General features: G+C 51.2%; 7 protein-coding genes across 7 annotated transcripts; 5 read left to right on the top strand and 2 right to left on the bottom strand.

Moving 5' to 3' along the window:
* Window positions 1-536: 536 nt before the first annotated feature.
* Window positions 537-1,574, top strand: PC9H_006824 (uncharacterized protein; the record flags this gene model as incomplete). Its single annotated transcript, XM_036776363.1, has 4 exons — window positions 537-727; window positions 800-897; window positions 968-1,187; window positions 1,253-1,574. 4 exons carry the CDS (start codon window positions 537-539, stop codon window positions 1,572-1,574), a joined length of 831 nt encoding a protein of 276 aa, XP_036632382.1.
* A 490-nt stretch (window positions 1,575-2,064) lies between these two features.
* CAS9 (putative O-acetyl transferase) lies at window positions 2,065-2,774 on the bottom strand (the record flags this gene model as incomplete). Its single annotated transcript, XM_036776364.1, has 2 exons — window positions 2,065-2,342; window positions 2,402-2,774. The coding sequence occupies 2 exons, from the start codon at window positions 2,772-2,774 to the stop codon at window positions 2,065-2,067; spliced, it is 651 nt and encodes a 216-aa protein (XP_036632383.1).
* A 290-nt stretch (window positions 2,775-3,064) lies between these two features.
* ATP4 (atp4 subunit B of the stator stalk of mitochondrial F1F0 ATP synthase) lies at window positions 3,065-4,069 on the top strand (the record flags this gene model as incomplete). Its single annotated transcript, XM_036776365.1, has 6 exons — window positions 3,065-3,104; window positions 3,158-3,188; window positions 3,253-3,472; window positions 3,533-3,703; window positions 3,765-3,987; window positions 4,044-4,069. The coding sequence occupies 6 exons, from the start codon at window positions 3,065-3,067 to the stop codon at window positions 4,067-4,069; spliced, it is 711 nt and encodes a 236-aa protein (XP_036632384.1).
* Window positions 4,070-4,505: 436 nt separating this feature from the next.
* DNM1 (Dynamin- GTPase protein) lies at window positions 4,506-7,605 on the top strand (the record flags this gene model as incomplete). The annotated part of the gene is made up of 11 exons (XM_036776366.1): window positions 4,506-4,563; window positions 4,621-4,652; window positions 4,709-4,749; window positions 4,808-5,117; window positions 5,167-5,246; window positions 5,295-5,637; window positions 5,691-5,816; window positions 5,887-6,249; window positions 6,318-6,530; window positions 6,620-7,183; window positions 7,282-7,605. 11 exons carry the CDS (start codon window positions 4,506-4,508, stop codon window positions 7,603-7,605), a joined length of 2,454 nt encoding a protein of 817 aa, XP_036632385.1.
* A 279-nt stretch (window positions 7,606-7,884) lies between these two features.
* On the bottom strand, window positions 7,885-10,993 carry PC9H_006828 (uncharacterized protein; the record flags this gene model as incomplete). The annotated part of the gene is made up of 21 exons (XM_036776367.1): window positions 7,885-8,172; window positions 8,228-8,251; window positions 8,313-8,384; window positions 8,449-8,496; window positions 8,550-8,601; window positions 8,659-8,732; window positions 8,800-9,103; window positions 9,157-9,354; window positions 9,421-9,468; window positions 9,527-9,604; window positions 9,665-9,710; window positions 9,764-9,777; window positions 9,830-9,955; window positions 10,015-10,119; window positions 10,187-10,242; window positions 10,295-10,335; window positions 10,389-10,557; window positions 10,609-10,630; window positions 10,690-10,738; window positions 10,795-10,870; window positions 10,928-10,993. The coding sequence occupies 21 exons, from the start codon at window positions 10,991-10,993 to the stop codon at window positions 7,885-7,887; spliced, it is 1,956 nt and encodes a 651-aa protein (XP_036632386.1).
* A 4,655-nt stretch (window positions 10,994-15,648) lies between these two features.
* Window positions 15,649-19,867, top strand: PC9H_006829 (uncharacterized protein; the record flags this gene model as incomplete). Its single annotated transcript, XM_036776368.1, has 16 exons — window positions 15,649-15,972; window positions 16,026-16,224; window positions 16,277-16,380; window positions 16,429-16,512; window positions 16,566-16,741; window positions 16,805-17,498; window positions 17,555-17,721; window positions 17,774-18,024; window positions 18,080-18,181; window positions 18,327-18,402; window positions 18,593-18,787; window positions 19,030-19,084; window positions 19,141-19,215; window positions 19,280-19,304; window positions 19,459-19,678; window positions 19,762-19,867. 16 exons carry the CDS (start codon window positions 15,649-15,651, stop codon window positions 19,865-19,867), a joined length of 2,853 nt encoding a protein of 950 aa, XP_036632387.1.
* Window positions 19,868-20,024: 157 nt separating this feature from the next.
* Window positions 20,025-22,124, top strand: PC9H_006830 (uncharacterized protein; the record flags this gene model as incomplete). Its single annotated transcript, XM_036776369.1, has 4 exons — window positions 20,025-20,619; window positions 20,688-20,928; window positions 20,990-21,858; window positions 21,919-22,124. The coding sequence occupies 4 exons, from the start codon at window positions 20,025-20,027 to the stop codon at window positions 22,122-22,124; spliced, it is 1,911 nt and encodes a 636-aa protein (XP_036632388.1).
* Window positions 22,125-22,633: the final 509 nt, after the last annotated feature.

Below are 22,633 nucleotides of genomic sequence, written 5' to 3' on the forward strand. Positions count from 1 at the left end.
GGCATGGAAGCTGGAAGACCCATATTCCAGGTTCCCATCGGCTACCCGTCTATGTGGAAGCAGGCGTACCTTGATTGAATTATGTTTCTGTTGCATAATACCTGTACGAAACTAGTGGCGTTCCCGAAATGGTCACGCTTGGTCGTCAACGCGCCCGCCTCTCCTCGTGCATGCGCGCAATTCTGGTATGTATTGAGAACCTCTCCCTGGAGATACCCTGACATGCATCTATGAGTACGAAGACCTTAGGAATGTCAGATGACAAACTCATCAATGATCCATCATACCAAACTCACGGCTCAGAACCTTCCTTTCCAGTCGCCAAGAACCATGCCTGTGGACTCTGCGGGCCTACTGGGGTTATATGATACCAGTACCATGCTGAGCGCTGCTTCGAAATAGCACGTTCACTTTGCGGATCGGGCGTCTGTGTCGTCCGTGGCAACGTGCAGGGAACCTGATTACCTCGACCAGTCGAGCTCGCTCAGAGCCCTGCTCGTGCGCCCCTTGCACTCTACAGGGTGTATCGACGTGGGATGAGGGCTCGATCGACCATCATCACTGGCCAAAGCTGGTGGCTCGTGCCTCTGTTTATCGTCTTCCAGGCGCTTGCGCTGATCCCCAGAGTTCAGGCAGCTCGCAATATCACAATAGGCAACACGTCCCCGGAGGTAGTGTATACCCCGTTCCTCTGCGATGTGACTGGAGCGGATTGTGAAGGTGCTTGGTGAGTGTGTCTATGAATGCTAGATCACGGCTCCAATGCTGACTGGGACACCTCATACCCTTGCGTACGCAGGCGAGTTGTCGACGTCGATGGCATTAGCGTTGTGACGACCGATGGACCGTCTCCTGCCCAAGGAAGCGTCATCCCACAGATGTTCATTCGGTTCAGAGGTACGCAGTCTGAGGATCTCAATTCCCCGATACTCCGATACTAACCAAAAAATGAAAACTACATCCGTAGCCTCCGCCTTTTTCATGACAACGTCTTCGCTCTCTTCAGCGTTGGCTAACTTCACTTTGTCTGCTGGAGGCACGGTCATCACCCAACCGATCAACACCTCTATTCCTCTTCTCGGCGGCGTCAATCTCATCGAAGCTGACACAACGCAGTTGACCATCACTTTCATCTCGGGAGGAAGGCTGGATATCGGTACGTTCAATCTTACAGTCTCCGATGACAAGTGAGTTTGCGTCCACCTTTCTCCGGAATCTTCATGACTGGGCGTGGAACTTACCCCGAAAATAGCTTGCCTCTGTCCTCTGTTCTTCCAAGCGTTACTCTTCCCCCGTCTATGCCTCCTCCAACATTCACCATAGCGCCAACATCATCTAATGGGCCATCCGTTTCGCCTTCGGCATCAGGATCATCAGGTGTTCACCCGAATCTCATCGCACAGGCTGTGGGACTCACAGTTGGCCTGGGATTGGGTCTAACCGTTTTCGTCATCCTCGCGTTCATGTGCTTCAGGCTTCGACGGAGACAGCGGCAGCAGCAGCGAAGACGTTCTCGGCGTACAGACTCAGCTGAGGAAGAAGACCAGTTTCATTCTGAGAAAACTCCACAATGAGCATTCCGATTTTCCGATTTTACTTATACGTTATTCGGTTCAGACTTCGAGATGGGACAACAAATGTATCATACCGACTATTGTAACTACTGTAGTACACGGTGTGTGGCCGTTAGCGCTGATTTAAACTTCTGAGCACTTGGTTCATGCATGATGCAATATTAGACGGATCGCTTCAGTGCCCCTTCAGACGAAGTCAGGTAGGTCACGGCTGAAAGTGCTTATTGGAGATTCGGAGATTAGGCAACCCGTGCTACGTACGCAGATAGGCTGGTTAGCCTTCCTCGTGACATGGCAAGGTCGCCAAATTCAACAGTAGAAATTTGAGAAAACGGTTGGGCTCAATGCAGACAGGTATTACAATGAATCTGTGCTAGAAATCAAGTCAAACGAATCAACAGAGATATGGTGGTTGCAAGTTGAAGGCACTCATTTCATTGATTTTAGTCGGAGTGCCAACTATTGTGAGAAGAGCAATAAGTTCTAGAACTCAAATGGACTTGATGAACCTGGCAGGGTTCCCCGCCACGACCGTTCTGCTTTCTACGTCCTTTGTGACGACACTCCCAGCACCTATTGTAACGCCATCTCCGATGTTCACACCTGGGAGGATGATTGTACCGCCTCCGACCCAGCAGTCCTTCCCGATAGTTATTGGTTTAGATGCTTCGGGTCCGTCCAAGCCGTTGCGCTCCTCCGGTGATAGGGGGTGCGTAGGGGTGTAAATTTGGACGTTTGGCCCAATTAGTGTGCGCGCTCCGATGCGTACTGCGTGGACGATGCGGCGGTCAGTTGCAGCAGGAGTGGCTTGGTCGTAAGCTACGTACCAGGTCCGACGTCGAGTATCGTGCAGCCCTTATGGATGAACAGGTCTCCGCCGACGGTGATATTGAACCCCTGTAGAGTTACCACTTCATCAATGCCATCATACAACTCGCACAAGACACTTACATATTCGCAGAAGAAAGGCGGAACGATGACCACCCTCGCCTTCTTCTTCTCTGCCTCATCGCCCTCAACTTTGAAGAAATCCTTCAGTAGGGCGCTTCGGCGCGCTACATCCGCCTCTGCGTTAATTTCGTCGAGTCTAACGGCTTGTTCGTCGGCAACCTTGCGTATGTACGGATCCCCAGCGTGGTAGGATTCACATCTGAGCATGCGCTCGAACTCGGTGGTGTCCGGTGCGGAGGAAGTAGACATCGTGGCTTAGTTTAGATTTGAGGAAACTTTCAGGCTTTGTAGACTAGACTGATCAGGACGTGGCAGGAATAGCAACGACGTGTAGCCCCGAATTCGAAGTCGATTTGGCATGGCGAGACCACTAACTTCGATTACGCCTGCAAATCTGACCGTGAGATTTGGTTACTGACTGTGGGACTTTCAGCGGCCAACGCCGAGACTCAGCCGAAGGCTTCACTTCGCGTGAATTCGGGGTCGGAGCATTCCCACGCATTACACCCATTCCTCTTCATTCGACCGCAAAAACCAGAATGGCCGGCAGAATTGCCCTCAACTCTCTGAAGGTGGCGGGTGAGTAGCGGATACTCCTACTCACCGACGTATACTGAACTCACCGTTTCCAGCTCGCCCGCGGTTGTTTGCCGCCCCTCATGTGTCAGTAGCATGTTCTACAAGTATCATAAATTCATGAAGCTGAAGAGTATCGGTTGGAATGCAGTCGCTCTTTGGCCACGTCGTCGAACCCACCACCACCCGCGGAACGCGCCTCGGAGATCATCAACAAGCTCCCTTCGTCCCCCAACCTCATCACGAAAACCGGCACTGCCGTTCTCGGAACGGGGTTGGTCGCCACCGCGATCTCGCAGGAGCTCTACGTGCTGAACGAGGAGTCGCTCATCCTGGCCGGGTCATTGATTCTCTTCACCTATATTGCGAAGGTGCATTGCTGCCATGCATGTAGAAACATCAATTCACGCGTTCTGACTTTTTAACGCTAGGTGATAAGGGAACCGTACAAGGAGTGGGCTGAGACGCAAATCGGACGGATTAGAGATATCCTGGCTAGTGCCCGTGCTGAGCACACGCAAACCGTCAAAGACCGCATTGATTCCGTCAACCAGATGAAGGATGTCGTCTCCCTGACCGAAGGTCTCTTTGCTCTCTCCAAGGTACGTACCCATTCCGTTTTATCTATGTTGAACCTCCCAATTCATCCCCATGGCGCCTTAGGAAACTGCTCAACTTGAATCGGAGGTCTTCGTCCAGAAGCAGAAGGTCGCTCTTGCTTCTGAGGTCAAGTCGGTGTTGGACAGCTGGGTTCGCTACGAGCAGCAGTTGAAGGAGAGCGAACAAGCGGACTTGACCAAGACGATTATCGAGAAGGTTTTGGCTAGCTTGAAAGATGAGAAGACTCAACGGGACATTCTCCTTAGTTCGATCGCGGAAGTTGAACGTGAGTGTCGCTGTATATATCTCTTTCATTCGACACTAATAGTAACCGAAATACAGAACTCGTGAAAAGCAAGGCCATCTAACGTAGCTAGCATACTTAGAGTATCGTGGATAGCAATTTGTGACCGCATTCCGAGCGTGTGCTGTCTACAACTAGAATGCCGTTACTTTTGAACATTTATTTATGGACGTGTCGGAAAAGTTGCCATGGCACGCTCTGTGATTCACACAGTCATAAATATAGTCTCACGGTCAGAAATGCAATAACTCTCGTCAAGTGCAGCGAATGAATGATTTAGACTCTGTTTCACGCCGGTGTTCCCTTTTCCCGTCTTCGGAGGCCGTATACTAACAAGGGGGAACTGCCTTTCATCCCAAGCATCGCGATCAAATCAAAGGACCACCTTTGTGCCGGAACGACACGCCTACACCTGCCGCACGGACGCGTTCTTGGTGACAGTTAAAACTTAAAGCTCCTCCGAATCTTTTCTACGACGGTTGCCCGTTTCTTCCTCAATCATGGATTCAGACCTCATCAAGCTAGTCAACAAGCTACAGGACACCTTCAGCAATCTCGGTGAGCCAGAGTTGGCAGCTCGGGTGCACAAAGGCTAAAATGACGTCGGAATGGCAGGCGGAGAGCTGGATATGCCCCAGCTGGTTGTCGTATGTGCCAATTGAAACTACTATTCAGTTCAGGTAATAATGACCGGGATGTATAGGTTGGTAGCCAGTCGGCGGGCAAATCAAGTGTCTTGGAAACGTATGTGCTTTTGTGATCTATCTCGGGGTTGTATTAGTGCTGACTCAAGAGAATACAGTATTGTTGGCCGTGATTTCCTGCCCCGAGGCTCAGGGATCGTAACACGAAGACCCCTGGTCCTTCAGCTTATCCACACACCGCTGCCCGCTGAGCCCTCGCCCGCTGCACCACCGGTGACGGAATGGGGGCAGTTTCTGCATGTAGACAAGCGGTTTACTGACTTCGAGGAGATACGGAATGAAATCCAGCAAGAGACATTCAGAGTGGCTGGCCAGAATAAAGGAATAAGTAAACTACCCATATCGCTGAGGATATACAGCCCGAATGTCTTGGACTTGACGTTGGTGGACTTGCCTGGATTGACAAAGGTTCGTCGTCGTATCTTTGTATGATCGTTGACTTCGATGGTTCTTGAAGATTCCTGTGGGCGATCAGCCGAGTGACATCGAGCGGCAGATTCGGTCGTTAGTATCGGACTATATTTCGAAGCCTAACAGGTGAGCACGAGACATTCTCGAATGGACTTCCCTTCACAAGGAATCCAGTGTCATTCTCGCCGTTTCACCCGCCAATGTCGATCTCGCGAACTCTGAATCACTTAAACTCGCTCGAGCGGTCGATCCCCAAGGCCGTCGAACGATTGGTGTCCTCACGAAATTGGACTTGATGGACGCCGGGACGAACGCTCTGGATATCCTGACCGGTCGAGTGTATCCGCTGAAACTAGGGTTTATTGGCGTGGTGAATCGAAGTCAACAAGATATCAACCTTAGCAAGAGTATGGGGGACGCTCGAGAGACCGAGGCCGAGTTCTTCAAGAATCATCCCGCGTACCGTAATATCGCACATAAGAACGGGACGCAATACCTTGCAAAGACGCTCAACCAGGTGTGTACGCCTTTGCCTACGTAGTTCCAGGGGGATCTAACTGTTCGTGTCAGGTCCTGATGAATCACATACGAGACAAGCTACCGGATATGAAAGCGCGGTTGAACACTCTTATGGGCCAGGCACAGCAGGAACTTAACTCATTCGGAGATTCTGCTATCTTTGGGGACAAAAACCAGGTTAGCACAGGACTTAATGCTATTAGCACTCCGCGCCTGTACAGCATTTGCTGACTTAGCTGCGATGTAGCAAGGTGGCCTGATCCTCCGTCTCATGACCCAGTTTGCGAGAGACTACGTGTCATCGATCGAGGGCACAAACGTAGATATATCTACGAAAGAACTCTCCGGTGGCGCAAGGATATATTATATCTTCAATGATGTGTTCGGCCACGCCCTAGCCTCGATTGATTCGACACAGAATCTGGATAATCAAGACATCAGGACAGCAATTCGAAATTCAACCGGCCCAAGACCGAGTTTGTTTGTGCCCGAAGCAGCGTTTGATCTCCTTGTCAAGCCACAAATTAAACTCCTTGAAGCTCCTGCGCTGCGATGTGTGGAATTGGTCTACGAGGAGCTGGTTAAGATATGCCATAACTGTACTAGTTCGGTGAGTAGGCAAGGCCATAAATACGTGCTGTCCGAGTGGTTGCTAATATTACACTTTGTCTATTATAGGAACTACAACGGTTTCCACGATTACATGCGCAGCTGGTGGAAGTCGTTTCGGAGTTGTTGCGTGAACGGCTCGGACCAACATCAGAATATGCCCAGAGTCTGATAGAGATTCAGGCTGCCTACATCAACACGAATCACCCCGCATTCATCTCGGGGTCCGCCTCAGCCGCACAACAAGCGCAGAACCCGCCCCGGCAACAGATACTCCCCCGGGTACGTGGTAGCCAATTCACAATTCACTCTCTATCTCTGCCTGAATTATACTGCGGTGCCGGTTACTGATTAATCCGTTGCGCCAATAGCCTTCGTCTACTGAGCCTGTGAATGGGACAAGATCTGCGCCTGAGGATGAAGACGATACATCTGAAGATGGTGACGGTGTTTCGGGTGGGACTGCGCCTCCATCCCGTGACGGACGATCGGTCTCCTCAACTGTACACGACAGAGCCAGGACGACTGGGTCAACGACGCCTGCCCAATCCATAGTCAGCGCAACAACGGCGCTCAATCGATCAAAGCACAATCACCACCACCAGTCATCATCACATCATCCCCCCCATCGTGCTTATTCCGCTCATCCAGGAGGTACTGGAACGTCACCCCCTTCAGCCCGTGAAACATTTTTGAATTACTTCTTTGGGCAAAATGGACCTGGCCCGCTGGCTGCGTCCAGCAGCCATCAACCCCATGGAGGGCCTAACGGACCTTCCCTTGGCGGAGGTGGAGGAGGTGGCGTCGTCCCGACAGGACGCGACGTCTCCGGCGCCGACCCGTCGATGTCAACAGGTTTGATGGCGGGAAAGAGGAGTATGGATGGAAATAATGCGGCGTATGATATGAAGAGCTTAGGGAAGCATATCGAAGCTGTGAGTCAGGATACCTTTTCTACACTCAACCAACCTTTCATTTCGGTCGCCTCGGTTTGTTTGATAACTGAATTAACAATTTCTATTTATTTTGGTAGATGTCTTCGGAAAGTGGCCACTTAACGCCAAGGGAAGAGATGGAAGCTTCCCTCATTCGCTCGCTCATTGCTTCGTATTTCGGCATTGTACGACAAACGATCCAGGATCTGATCCCCAAGGCAATCATGCATTTCCTCGTCAATTTCACCTCGCAGCAGGTACAGAATCGGCTGGTCGCATCGCTCTACAAACCCGAGCTTTTCTCTGATCTGCTCAACGAAGACGAAGCAGTAGTAGCTGAGCGAGCTCGAGTGAAAGCACTACTCGATGCGTACAAGGAAGCGTTCAAAATCTTGACTGATGTCAGCTTGAAGTCATCATAGTTCGTCCATAGATAGATTGTCCTGCTTTGTGTTTGCACCTCCCAGCTTCTATAGATGATTTGCATGAACACACGAGATGATAACGATTAAAGCAACTATATATTCGTTGCGAATGGTTCATGGATTGCATTGTTCTATATATCACATTGAGAATAGCCAGTGAAGAAATGTTACAATGAAGGAGAGACGAGAGCGACATAACAGCAAAAATCCCAAACAAAGATGGTGAGGTGAGTATTCTTCGAGAGGTAAGTCTCGGTCGAATGTAGGTACCAGTAGTCAAGGGGTGATGGAAGGAGGGGAAGCTTCGCCTTTGACCGCTACCCACTTCTCCTTGTCCTCCGGCGTGGCTTGGTTGGGCGACTTCTCTGACTCTGACTCTGATATCACGCTTTCAACGTCACCTTCGTTCCCGGTGCTGTCGGATTCAGAGCTTGAGGACGTCTCACTCGATGATGGCTCAGCAGTCACTCCGTCGATAGTAGTAGCAGTCGCGTCAGGCTCAGTCTTCGCAGCTTCAGCGCGCGCTTTCTTGGCCTTAGCTTTGGCTTCTTTGCGTTCTTGCTTCTGTAGATAAAGCAATCAGTACAGCATAGAATGATACGACGTTGTCAAAACTAACCTCTTTCGCTTCCTTTTCCTCCTTCTTTCAGTCGCAACAGAATGTCAGCAACTCAAGGATTAGAGGTTGTCTGTGGCACGTTTACCTCTTTGGCTTCCTTCTCCTTCTCCTCTTCTGTTTGTTCCGTCGTCGTCGTTGTGCCCTCCTTCTCGGCCTTCTAAAGACAAGTACATCACTTTTAGTACGATCATCAACAACATGGAATGGAAACTGAAACGAACCTCCTTCTTTGCCTTCTCCTCAGCCTCTTTCTTCTCTTGTGCCTCACGCTAACGAAACCTGTCAGAACCCATCTAGCCAGCCGGTATCACAGTGAACGAACCTCCGCCTTTTCCTTCTTGAGCTTCTCGCGGGTCTCACGCTCTTGCTTCACCCTAATCGATAACATCGGTCACCATCATCTCTCGAGATCGATAAGGGAAGGCACACACCATTCGGCTACCTCTTCGACACACTCGCGTGGACGAGTCTTGTTCCTCAGCAGGTACCCTTGCAGGCTGGCAACCTGTCACGATCCCGATCGTTAGTTCGAATACACCGAGAATACCGAGAAGGCGGGGAAGATGACGTACGCTGAGCTCTTCCTCCGGGATGGCCTCTGCAAAGCGTTTAGCAAGTTCTGAAATCTCTTCCTCAGTCAAGAGGGGGATAGCGTGAGTAGACTTCTTCTTGGGGAGAGGGAGGTTCTTCTGGGATGTGTCTTTGGGGGTTTCGGGAGTAGAGGCGGTGGTGGGTTTGAAAGGGAAGAAGCACTTGAAGATGCCCTCCGCCTGCCACTTCGTAGCATGGGTGAAGTTAACCCAGACGTCCATACGCCCAGGTCGACTCAAGGCGGGGTCAAGTCGCTCAATATGATTGGTGGTGGCGAACAATAGGCTATCAAGATAGAAATAAGAGATAGGTTGAAGATAAATGTGACTGGAACGTACCGCCCCTCAGCTGCTGCAACACCGTCAAGAGCATTCAGCAATCCACTTAGACTCAATGTAGAGCCTTCATTGTTACTCTCCGATGTCGTAGTCGCCGTGCTATCAGTGGTCGACGAGGTAGGCGCCCCCGTCGAGGTAGCATCACGACTAACTGAACGTGTGAATGCAGCGTCTAAGTCTTCCAATAGTACAATACATCTACAATTATTGCAGGGCGGAGTAAGCATAATCATCAAATTGCAGCGAAGGTCAGGGTTTACGTACCTAGACGGAACATAACCCATCAATGTCGTCAGTGTGTTGTCGCTCATGCTGTTGAAGAAGTATGTCCATTAGAGCCAGAGTTTCGGAGATCGCACGTTGTAGTTACCCTTTCGATGATAACGAGACCACATAAATGTCCAGACCAAGCTCCCCAGCGAGCGAATGGATGAGTGATGTCTTGCCACTGTCAATTCAACACATTTAGCCCCATCGAAGCAGCGAAGGTGAACATATTTAGACCGACCTTCCGGGGACACCATGTAATAGATATCCTCTTCGGAATGGAATACCTACGAGCGGTGTGAGATACTGATCACCAGTCGAAAATGCATATCGTGATTACCTCTCTCAGCATACCTAACCGATCGTGGTGAATAAGGATCTATGAATGTACAAACAGCGCACTTACCACTCCTCCGAGAACAAGAAGTCCTTGCAATCAGCCAGGAGCATGTCCTTTACTCCGGGTTGTAGGACAATGGAGCTCATCGGACGCTTCTGCCGGGCCCCGTTCCATCGCCAGCAAACGTACGTTCTGATATGAAGAAGTTGGCATTCATTCATTTCGAGTGGAGAAAGCCACCGAAAACGTACGTGTCAGCCAAAAAGATGTGGACACGATGCTCAGCGTCCTTCTCGTATTCCCTTTTGGCTTCGAGCACCAGCTTTTTGAGGATATCATTATTACGGGCGACGACACTGTTTGTCACCATCATCAATTATACAGTCAGCGAATCCGATGTAGACGGAAGCAATTTCATCATACCTAATCTTAAGTGATGAACCGTGGCCGTAGTCGGGATAGCGTTTCGTTCTCGTTATCTATGCCCCAGGGTTGAGTGCACTGGGGGAGGTAGCCAGCGGAATTACATACTCTCAGCCAATGTCCTCGGTAGTAAATCGTATGTGTCGTGTCTGTTGGTTGGGTCAGGGTCGAGATGCCTGTTATTGGAAATCGAGTCACTGACCTAAGCTTGGCATGAAGGCGACCTTGCGCTTGCGCTTCCCATGAACGAGGGAATCCTCGTCTTCCTCCTCGTCTTCATCAAGATCCCCGGCTGTTGAAGAGTTGAGCCCACTACGGCCCACACTCCGTGTGGTGATCTCAAACTCCCGACTACGTCCCCAGGCCGGTTGCTATACGGGACGGGATCAGTATGGAGGGTATGGCGACCAATTACAGCATACCTTAGACAGCCAGTTCATTAACCTGATATCATACAAATGTCATTGAAGTGATAGAGCGCCTGAGGCCCGTAAGCGACGCACCAGTCATACGGATAGTCCTCTTCGCTGAAGTGGGCTGTGAGAAAGAAGGCTAAAATAGAAGAAGCGTCAAGATGGCCGTGGCTCAGGACGGGCAGGTACTCTCACAGTCGACAAAGCCATTCCACGCTGATACAGAGACCCGTCGTGCCGTCTCGACTGTGCCACCTATGACCACGAGCTTCTACTCGAATCGACAGATTCAGCGCAGGCCCGAACGAGAGTTGGGCTGGAGACGAACCAAGGTGTCGTGGATAGCGCCTGTGTTCATCCCCAGAGGGGATAGGATGTTCTTAAGTGCGTCCATGGCCGCCGAATGTTGACGTTTTGGATGGAGGAAGGAGGATAAAAGGGCAGAAATTGAGAAGAGTATCCGTCAGTCTTATAAGGGGGCTGAGCAGTGCCTCGTGTGTTGGAAGACGCCAGGGTAGTCACGATCCCGCGGCACCGGCCAAACCTCCCGATGGCACTAAACTGGCCGTGCGATCATTGCACAGAAATCTATCTCCAAGAAATCCAAGTACAGCTCATAAGCGCTGAATGAAACCGAGAAGCGAGGATTCAGTCGTACGAACCCCGAGTACCCTCTCATGCTTTGGCTATTACTGTCACTTTCTCTATTCTTGCGGCATGCTGGTAGTCGAGCTCTACCTCGAGCCTGAGCGTACAGAGTACTAGTGGCGTCGGCAACATTGATGAAGACTGTTTGGGGCATCATATTTGGACCCTGCGAATGAGCAGTTGAAATTTGTCTCGTGGCAGAAAGGAGTCACAAAGCACAGATGGTTCCGTTCACGATGGGAGTGTGGGCTGGAACAATGCATCTTGCTTTGCTTCACAGTCCTCTGTTCTTGCCCTTCCATGTCGAATGCTCTGCGAAGGACGTTTGCTATCGTCCTCAGAGTCGGCCGACAGCTCCAAGCAAGGCACGTGTAGAAAAGACGAACCTGTAACTCCGATCATGAAAAAGCCTCATCCAACACCGACGTTCCAGAGTTTCCCCAAACCTATGGTGGGAGGCCACACCATCGTGGTCACGACCATGCTCGCAAAGCCTATACATACTCAACAAAAGTCAACATGCAAGAGCGGAAAACGACGAGAGATGCATATGAGGAGATCCAAAGATCCAATCTTGCCGATGAGATGCGAAGCTACCCCTGTCCGATGCACATAACAGCTATCAGCATGCGTCCACAAAGCGCTGCGTGGTTACAACTTTGAGCTAGCGATGACATATTGGACAAACACGACTTACGCCACGATACACAGTTCAAGCCATTCTTCACAGCTGGATTACGTTCCAAGCATGCATGCTCACTGGCAGGGGCATCAATAATACTCCAAAGAAACAGGTATGGATGGGTTCTTCGATATCTGGACAGAATGGTAGTTTCGTCGGCACGACGGAACGTCTTCAAGTCTTTATCACCGTGACAGGCGCTGTGAAGGCAACAATCTGTCGAGACATGCACAGCAGCAGCGCAGCGTATCTGTCGCGAACGCAAATCATTACTTTGTTCATTGGAAATAATACAGGCAGACCTCAATCAGGATGCATCTTTGGAAACGTGTCAGTGCCCACAGTCCTAGAATAGGGGCGGCAGCCATGGATTCACGAAGAGACCGCCATCGCCGCGATCGGAGTACTGTGCTAAGTACCGTCATGGGAGCCATATACTGGTAAATGATATTCAATTCGAGAACATGAAGGAACTGAAGTGACAGTTTCTGGGAAACTCTCACCAAAATAGACACGTAAATTGACCTACGCAATGGCAATTTTGATAGCAATTCAGTCACCCGTGGCTTCATGAATGAGAATGGCCTAGCTCTGCATCCCGACATCCGATGTTTTGCCTTTGTTAACAGCCTCATATAAGCAACTTCGACAGAAGATGATACGCTCATTGTCTAGTCGTTTCATGCTGGCGCTGTGAACATTGATTCGCGCGTCTAAGCAGGGTAATGGAATTGGCGAAAGTTCCATGCGGCACGTATCTAACCCACCATCATAGGATTAGGATATCGTTCATTTACTGATGAGACAGATATGTACAGGACTCTCACCTTCGCTGAGCGTGAAATTAAGGATGTGATTGTCATCTGTTGCTGGGGGGGTGCGCAAGGAGTCATTCTGAGCAATGCCTGGATGATTACTTGGCCCCGGGCGGTGATAGCCTTCCGAATGACCTCGTATATTTGGTCACTTGATGATGAGCAAAGCGTTCAAACGGAGAATCTGAGACACTGCATTGACCACCAAACCTGCATCTAGCGCTGAGCGCTGAGTTCCCGAGTAAAATGGAAAACGAGAATCTGGGGTTCGAAAGAACAGATATATGCGATCGATCTTGATGATCTTGGAAAGACATAGAAGTTACAACCCCAGCGACGCATGTGCATGAAGGCGGGTCGGATTCCTGCCAAGTTCAGACAAGCTGTACATGTTCAGTGCCGCGTCACATGGAGAGATACTGAAACTAGCTCACTGATCATGATGTGGTTGGCCATTTCGGAGTGCGCGAGAAAGCATAGATTATCCGAAGAAGTCAACAGTTGAAGACGAACGTTCGGAGCTTACCTCGCGCCATTCGTCCCTCTGCGAAATGCAATGCTTTCGTATATATTGGCTAATATCTTTCATTCTATAGCCATCTCATACAGTCGAAATCGTCAAGTAGCCTATTTCAGAATGGGAACAATCAACAAGAAATGTGTAAGAAGTTTCAGCATACATTCATTGTTCACAGGACAAATGGACGTACCAACACAAGCAAGTGACGTCCCAGTGCAACTCTGGAGCACATAGTATATCAGAAAACGTCAAATCTTGAGGATCGCAGCGCACGGCATAAACCAGACTCTGCACCGAGCGATTGTAGTGATCAGAGGTCTTGGGAAAGGATGTTGTGATTTTGTTTTGGTAGATCTGTAAATACATGTAAAAACCAAGTTACCTTCGCTTTAGCTTTAGCAAGGCCCCGGAAATCTCCTTTTTGGGCCAAAGGTATGCGGTCACGTGTGCGGTACTAGGAGATTATATTAGTCTCTGAACTTGCTCTCAACATGCGCGTGGTCTATGATGAATTTTGGTAAGCTGCTTCCGTTATGCCACTATCAAAGCAAGGTAATAAAGCGCTGCAGGCAGCGCTCATTTATTAATACACGGATCCGCCTGATTGTTGTGATCTTGGAAGTGGACGGTAAATAAGTAAATGAAAGCAAGAAATCGACTGACCGTCACTGTGAATTGAATATTGAACTTCAAAATGTTGACGTTTGAACGTCTAGTATTCAAATATTCACTGGTCAACGACGCCCAGAAAGCCTCTTCGATACAAAGTACATCGCTACGTATATGGTATTACACTCAACATTTGTGAAAAGGGACGGAAGAGGTACGCTTAACTCTTAGAGAACTCCTCCGTATCCAAGAATAAGACATCCCCAGTCACGTCGCCTCCCCACCCTCCAGGCATAGTCCAAGTGACTCGTTCTTGCTGCCTGACAAGAATGATTTAAGACATAAGACATATTTGAACTCACAGCCGAAACCGGGATGACCAGCGAAGTATTTATCACGGAGTACTCATCGAAGGGAGAGGAGTCGTAGATTTGTTGCCACGCCGCGACGATTGTCGTAACACTATTGAGGTTTCTAGCACGAACTTCGAGGTGACGATCGAAGGGGTATAGACAAACGCAAGAGATCCTGCGGCCCCACGAATCATAGGGAACAACCCTTTGTTGCAGGCAGTTCCCAATATTGAGCAGCGTGATTGCGATCCTTTCAAAGAACTGGCCGCTGAGCACACTAATTCTGGGAAGGGGCTGCAAAGTCTTTAAAGAGCCTTCGCATCCATAAGAGATTCACTCATTTCAAGAGCCTTCGCATCGATCTCGCGCGCGTATGCAACCAGATGCTTGAGTTTTTCTGCGTTTAACGGGGAGGCCAATGTCGCCTTTGTCTGAGTTTCGAAAGCCCCAGGATTGATTATAAGCCGGTCGATGATTGATCCATAGGTCTCAGTCCTTAAAAGCCTGAGCAATGTCGATCGACGCGTGACGCATCGAGTAAACTATCGTGCAATCTCAAGCTGCGGTGGGAGGAGAAAACAATGGGACCAACAAGGGCGAGGAATTTACCCGACATATAGTTCTTCGATCGACCACAGATTCATGATGAGTATGACTCCCCCATGCTGGGATGTCCACTCTTTATAATGCTCTTGATAATGATGCCGATTGGGAGAGGCATAATCGACTGTGAAAAATACATCGGGCATAGTGATACCGAGAGGTGGGGAGCCCCCCTTAGCCGGCATATCGACGAGAGACCAGATGCGATAGGAAGGTAGAAAATTGCCGAGATGTTCGTAGATTTCGAAATCCTGGGACCGCACTCGAAACACCTCATTCGCGTCGCGCGAAGAGGAATAGGCGTTGGAATGCACTAAAGTAGACAGTGGGTTTCTCCTCTCGAAGGCGCATGACGAGGGCATAGAGCAAAAAGACAGGTTTGCCTGAAGAGGAACTGGTACTCCTGAGATCTCGACTTGATATATAATGCACACACCGATGCCAGGAGAGCCGGATATCACTCGTCCATGCGTGCGAGACGAGTCGCAGATTTGGAGTCGCTTGTACCAGTCCTCGTACTCTTGCCGGATAAAGATACGGCCGTTTGTGTCAAGAAAGGTGGTTTTCCACTGGATTTCTTTCCCTGAGGACGTTAATGTGATCGTTGTGCCCGCGGCCACATCCTCCACTATTTAGTAGCGAACGGTGAGAGAGGGTGGCGTGGTGGAAGCTTTGTCCAACCACATGCTTCAGGCGCGGGGGTTGTATTGGATCCTTAACGAAGCGCGAGGAATAGGAGCCTAGGAGCCCAAGGTCACCGGTCACCACTGCACTACCTTCACTGACCGTGGGAACCATACTTTCATACTAAGTATAGTAATGCAGGTCGTTGCATCACAAACCTTCACCAACGCGCCGAGTACAAAGTTAATGCACGTACCGAGCTACGAGTCGGTCCCCAATGACGCGGAGCCTGGCGGACTCATTGACTCCTCCGAGGGCTCGAAACTCTATGGACATGACCCGAATCAAGCCAGCTCATTCATACGACCAGCAATTTACTACGAGGACGGCCCGTTTGATCCCCCAAGCTCGGAGGACGAGGACGAGACACTACTCGAGAAGGACGATGCCCTAGATGTAAACGAAGACGAAAGAAGGCCTTATGCCTTTACTGGGCAGCGAGACAGACTGGGTGGAAGAGTACGTGCTACTCTCATGTACATAAGTTCGCAGTTAAACGAAATGGGTAGCAGCGACCGACGTCTATCAGATATCTTGCACTTGGTCTAGTCGTACTCGTGTCGCTGTCGGCCATAATTGGCATTGTAGCTGCGTACACATACTCCGGGGCCAATTCGTATCATGCGCCGGGGGTTAAGAAAATTACGATGAACCATGTATTCAATGGGACATTCGCCATCGAATCTGAGACTCTGCGCTGGGTTCCAGAAGGTATGCATACCCTATGCATTGAAGTTACACGTCCTGACAACATCACCTGCAGCTGGAGACGGTGTATTCTCTATAGATTCAGATGGGTCAATCATGCTAGTTGACCTGAAGACGAACAGTTCGCGGAGCCTTGTGGCCAATGTTGATGTCAAGGATGTACGGCGCTCCGTTTCCCCGCAGCCTCTTATCACTCATAATTCGTAGGAACATGGGAACCCAATTGCTTGGTCAAGCTGGAAGCTCTCGCCGGATATGAAGTACTTACTTGTGAAAGCTGACCATCGCAAGGTTTGTGACTTCGTTCATCAACATTTATTCTTAATGGCGAACGTATTTGTTAGCAATGGCGCTGGTCGTCGTTTGGAAACTACTACGTCCACAACATCGAAACGCGAACGACTCGACCCCTCACGGCTCCTTCAAATCCCCCTACTACGGCTTTTGCGACCTGGGCCCCTACGGGCGAAGCAATTGCTTACGTCCAAAGCAATGACTTATATGTTGTCGCAGATCAAAGGTACCTCGACACGCCACATGCTATGCCTAACTTTTACTTACATACTTATTCTTCCATCCACAGCTCGAGTCCCATTCGGGTGACAACATCTGGCAACGCATCCCTTTTCCATGGTGTTCCCGACTGGGTGTACGAAGAGGAAGTCTTCTCAGCCGACTCAGCTCTCTGGTTCTCCCCAGACTCAAAGAAATTGGCGTTCCTCGCCTTCGACGAGACGCTGGTTGACGAATACAATTTCCCAGTCTACAACCCCACCGAAGACAGCAATCGCGTGGTCCCGTACACAACGGACGTGTCGATGAAGTACCCCAAGCCTGGGTACAATAATCCGCTTGTTACTGTCCATGTGTTTGACTTGGATAAATACCGCCAAGACCGCCTTGCACACAACGCGACCGAGGAGGAAGGGTGGGACGACCAAGATACCAAGCGACCCACCATTTCAGGCTTCCCTGCTATTAATGCTACGCTGGAGCTTGACTGGCCGTATCGACAGGCGAAGGAGAACAGCATCATCTTAGAGGTCGCCTGGGTTGGTAATGCCTCGCTCATCATGAAGGAGGTCAATCGAAATGCTGACAACGGGACCGTGGTCCTATTTGACTTGGAGTCGGGTGCCGGTGTCTCCGGAGATGGTCGTAAAGTCACTGGCAAATTGGTACGAAAATTGGGCAAAGACGGCGAGGAGGGTGATGATGGATGGATCAATAACGAGCAATATATACACCCCATCCCCCCCAAATCCGCGCGGCGACAAGTCAATAATGGTAATATCCCTATGGCATTATCGTAAGGTACAACGGTTCTGATGAGATTCTAGGCGAAGCCGAAGCGTATCTCGATATAGTCCCCACGCCGGAGGGTTATAACCACATCGCGCTATTCAGTCCCGCGTCTTCTTCGACGCCCCACTTCCTGACGTCTGGGCCCTGGGAGGTCGTCGGTGGCATCAAAGGCGTCGACCTTGAGAAAGGCTTGGTGTGAGTGCGTTGGGGTACGTGGCGAATCCGCTGACCATGCTCCACGGTCTAGGTACTTCGTCGCGGCGAAGGCCTCCTCCATCGAGCGCCATTTATACTCGGTCCCGCTCCCATCTCTCGTGCGGTCGGCGCCAGCGGAGTCTGATGCTCCAACGTATGAGAAAGTGGAGCCAACGGAGTTGACGGATGCTTCAGAGCGAGCATATTACGGCGTCGACTTCTCGCCCCAAGCAGGCTTCTACCTGCTCAGCTACGACGGGCCCAACATCCCATGGCAGAAGGTAGTCAAAGCAGGCGACAAGGGTGCGTATATTTTATTTGTGACGAGGCGAGCGCGTGACGAGTCCGACGTCGACAGAGTTTGAGTATGTATTGACGACGAACGAGCGCCTGACGAACACCACCGAGGAATTTGAAGCTCCAATAGCATCCTACGGGACGATCGAAAGCGATGGCTACGGTGCGTGCTGTCTCTTTGCTCGAGTGTCGGATGGCCCGGTGCGGTTCGTAGATACTAGCGTCGACTTCGGACCTGTAGCAAGGCGCCTGGGCTGCTTCCCGCAGGGCAGCAAGAGAGGTAACACGTACTGATGATCCCCCGATAGAGCTCAACTTCAAGGAGATCCGGCCACCCCGAATGGACGACTCTGGTCGCACGAAGTATCCGGTCCTTTTCCGTGTGTGAGTTGTCTCGAACTCGTTACTTGGGGGTGGCGCCCTCGACCCGCTGCTCAGGCCTCCTGCGGGTTCTGGACGGCCTGCACCCACATGATGGGGCGTCCTCATGGGCCGCCTGCCATGGGGCAGCGATTGCCTCCATTTGTTATTTTGTGCAGCGAGCTTATCGGCCTATGCGCTCTTTTTCTCGCAGGTATGGGGGTCCGAATAGTCAGATGGTCGACCTGAGGTTTGAGCGCCACTGGCATGACTATCTTGCGTGCTCGCTTGATTATGTGATTGTCATCGTCGATGGGCGAGGCACTGGCTACAAAGGGCGCAAGCTGAGAAACCCGGTGAAAGGAAATCTCGGATTTTGGGAGACAAAGGACCAAGTGAACGCTGCTAGGTAAGTCGTCGCTTCTTCGTGTGAGCTCAGACATGGCTAGTGTGCGTGTTCGGGTGCTTCCAAGCCCGTGAGGTGGTTGGTTGACGGGAAATTGATGAGCTTGGTTTGGAGTTAGTCTTTCGTGGTTGGTTCTTGGGTTCACGCCAGGGTGCCTTGACCTGGAACCTCACGATAGGCCCATGATCGCACTAATATATTTTATTGACTTCCTTCCCCCTTGCCCTTCCTTCCCTCGCGTACAGGTTATGGGCGGCCAAAGATTATGTTGATCCGAAAAGGATTGGTATTTGGGGCTGGGTGCGTACGCCACCCCCTTCTGTCTGCAGCTTTCAAAGTTGACAATGATTGGTCAGTCGTACGGAGGTTTTATGGCATCCAAGGTCGTCGAAGCAGATGCTGGCATTCACTCGCTGTCTATGGCTGTTGCGGTAAGTGAACTGGGCGGTTGGGAGTGCCAACCTGGGCTGACTGATGACCGGACCGTTCGTTTAGCCTGTGACCAGCTGGCTTTTGTATGGTAAGTTTGTCCTTGCACACGCCGACTCCCTGAATTTGTTTTCCGCTGGCTGGCATCTGGGAGCCGTGCCAAACTCTAAGATTGGTCGCAGCCATGGATGGGTCGATTGGGCGACCGGTTTATGTTCCGCCGAAACTGACGGTTCAAATTGCAGACTCGATATATACGGAGCGGTACATGAACCTGCCCAAGCTGAACGGGGGAGGCTACGTGAACGCTTCGATATCAAATGTAACCGCCTTTGACAAGGTCGACTACCTATTGGCCCATGGGAGTGCCGATGATAACGTTCACTACGCGAACTCGGCACACCTGTTGGATATGTTTACAAGGGCCCAGGTTCGGAAATTTAGGTTCAGGATGTTCACTGATAGGTGCGTGTTCACGAGGGGCGTGGTTGCCATCGTAGCCAAACTCGGATAGGCGGGAAGCTAATTGGCTGGTGTTGTGCGTGCAGCGACCACAGCATCACGCGGCGGGGGGCGCACCGGGAGGTGTACGAGTACCTGACTGGGTTTGTGGTGGAGAAGTGGGGACGCGGCGGCAGAAGACGAGGGTGGTGAGGATATGAGATGGCCGCAATAAATGGATATTGTGATATGTTTGTTGTTGGGAGACCTCGAGCCAGTCTAGACTTTGTTGATCGGCAGACGCGAGCCAATCAGGATGGCGCATTCTTATTGGCCTAGAGCTGCCCAGACGCGAAAGCTGCGTCCACCAATGCTGAGGGACGTTTCGGTCGTTTGGCTCGGCGGTTCAGATAAATATCTCGATTCATGCTGGCTGACCAAATTTCTGATTCACCCTCCGGCTTTCCTATATTTTCTTCCCGCCCTCCTCTTCCCTCCCTCCTCGCCGTCCACAACGATGCTCTCCTCGCCGCCCCAGCCCCCCGCACGCAAGCGAGCAAGGCCAAGAGGGCTCTGGAGGGGGCGTGTGAACGCGCCACGTTGTTTCGCAGACCATGTCCGCGAATGGCAACAGGGTGTTTATAGTGACTCTGATACCGACGACGACGAGCGAGACGTCCCAGAGTCGAACAGCTCGTCCAGCTCCAAGCGGCGCCGCCTCTCCCCTTCCTCCTCGGCCAGCGACGACAGCGATCAGCGAGATACTGACTTTTGCCGCCAATACACCACCACTTGCACATCAGACGACGTAGACCGCATCTCGAGCTGGGTCAGGCGCACAAGGATCATGGACACCACCTCGACCGCACGCAGGGGCGCCCAGACCGATGCCAACAAGTCATGTACATTCGAAGATTGGGTGGATCTCAAGGACTTGTTTGCGAAAGCAGCGGAGCAGTATGAAAGTGCGTTATAGCTGCTCTCGAGACCACCCAGAACACCCGTTGACTCTCCTGGTGCCCTGTCTTTACAGATGCAGAGCCAGCGGAGGCAATCCCTCTTCTTCGCGCAGTCGTACATGACTGCCACCGCTTTTTGATCTACTATCAAGATCCATCTGTTGTCTATACGCCCCCAGCACGGGGCCCTTTGGACAGCGCACCAACCAGCCTTACTCCTACAGACGATCGATTTCCCGGTGATTGGGCCAGCGATCGTTCGTCTCGAGGCAGGAATACTGCGCCACCCCCTCCTCCCGTGGAACCAAGAAAGCCGTAAGTTCCCGTAGGCTCCACACCGTGTGTCCCAGCTCGATCTCACGATCCTTCTTATTAGGAAGCCACAAGAGCCAGCCACTGCCTTCCATGCCATACTGGGAACCGCGTTGTTCTTGTTTGGTAACCTGATAGCTCAAGATCCAAAGCTTGCGTTGACGGGCGAGCCCAATACGCCGTGCCCATACTGGCTGGCGGCCCTAGACGTATTCGAGACGGGCGAAAATCTCCCAAGTCGGGTCAACGCCCGAGGGCTGGAAACGACTGAAGATTGGCGGATGGCTATCGTCTGGGGCCGCACCTATGTTTGTATCGTAGACGATGCGCTTACCCGCAATCTCGACAAAAAGCAATCAACGCCACCTGGTGCCTCATCCTCGTCCACGGGATCCTGCCTCTCACCCGCAGATCAAACCGAACCCAATTGGCCGCAGGACTCGCCCTTCTCCGCTATCGCCGCCCGTCGCCCACCTGTTACCCGTCGAATGTCCCTATCTCTGAGCTCACCCAATGACCTGATGGTTCTGGCCATGGATCAATTCTCTAGGGGAATATTTCATATGCCGCACCCGCAGCACGCTCCGCCGACCGGAAACGCCCAATCGACTTCGATGCCGCCGCTAACAGACACATTCTCGCGGCCCAAGGAACTGTATACGATCGCCTCTGAAGTCCTGAATGTGGCGGAAAAATTCGAAATTCCCTCAGAGCGCCAGTATTGGGCATCGTGGGCTGACTCCGTCTTTAACCAAATGAAGATGGAAGCGGACATGGATGCATGGAGAGGTTCCATTACCAGGGCGAGAGGGCGTTGCTGGCTTATCGTTGGCTCGGCAAAGGTTGAAGGACTGGAAGAAGCGTTGGAACGAGGCGATTCGGGAGTACTTGACTCCGAAGACGCGCAAGAGGCTCGTGAGGGCCTGACAAACGGTAATGCTTCTCGCTAACATCTCGTTATCTCCCACCCGGCTCACGTACTCTATTTTATAGCTATCTCTTTCTTCGAGCGTGCCAAGGGATCAGCCACTTCTTCCAGTGACCCAGAGACACAAGAGCTACAGCCTCTACTCGCTGAAGCCCTTCTAACACTCGCCAATCTGACGCAAGACGAACAACGGCGAGAAGAGCTATATGCACGCGCTCAAGCCGAGGCCGGCGGCACTTTCGAGCTAGACCACGACATGCTCGAGAGCTGACTTCCGCGCCTCTTTCGTCGAAGCTGCCGATTCTTGCACTAACGCAGTCTTCTCACTAACGTTCCGTACTCTTTTCCCCCTTTCGTTATACCACGCGTTCGGCCCCAACATTATTCGCGGCCAACTTACTGGAGATCTACATACCATATCTATCACAGTATTTCTTGGTTATACTTCGGTTTCACTCTGTGTAGAGCAAGCATTGTACCATCACACCCGCGTAGCATTACAATCGAATCAATCTGTACAACAACTCCGCGCCACATGCCATGAAGCGAGATTACGACGGTAACATAAACAATACATTAAACAGAACATCAAAAGGCTCTCATGAGAAGTCTATCCAAGAGGCCTAGACACAATGGGTGTCCTCACGACAGAATTCGAAGCAAGCGAGCGTGCCTCAGCTAAATTCGCATAGAACATCAAACCAGGCGGGAGCCCACACATATTTCAGCGCCCACATGCCCACCATAGATACCCCGGATGAGAGCCCTTGAGACTTTTGG

Source organism: Pleurotus ostreatus (genome assembly GCF_014466165.1).
Source record: "Pleurotus ostreatus strain PC9 chromosome Unknown scaffold_4, whole genome shotgun sequence".
Lineage (NCBI taxonomy): Eukaryota > Fungi > Basidiomycota > Agaricomycetes > Agaricales > Pleurotaceae > Pleurotus > Pleurotus ostreatus.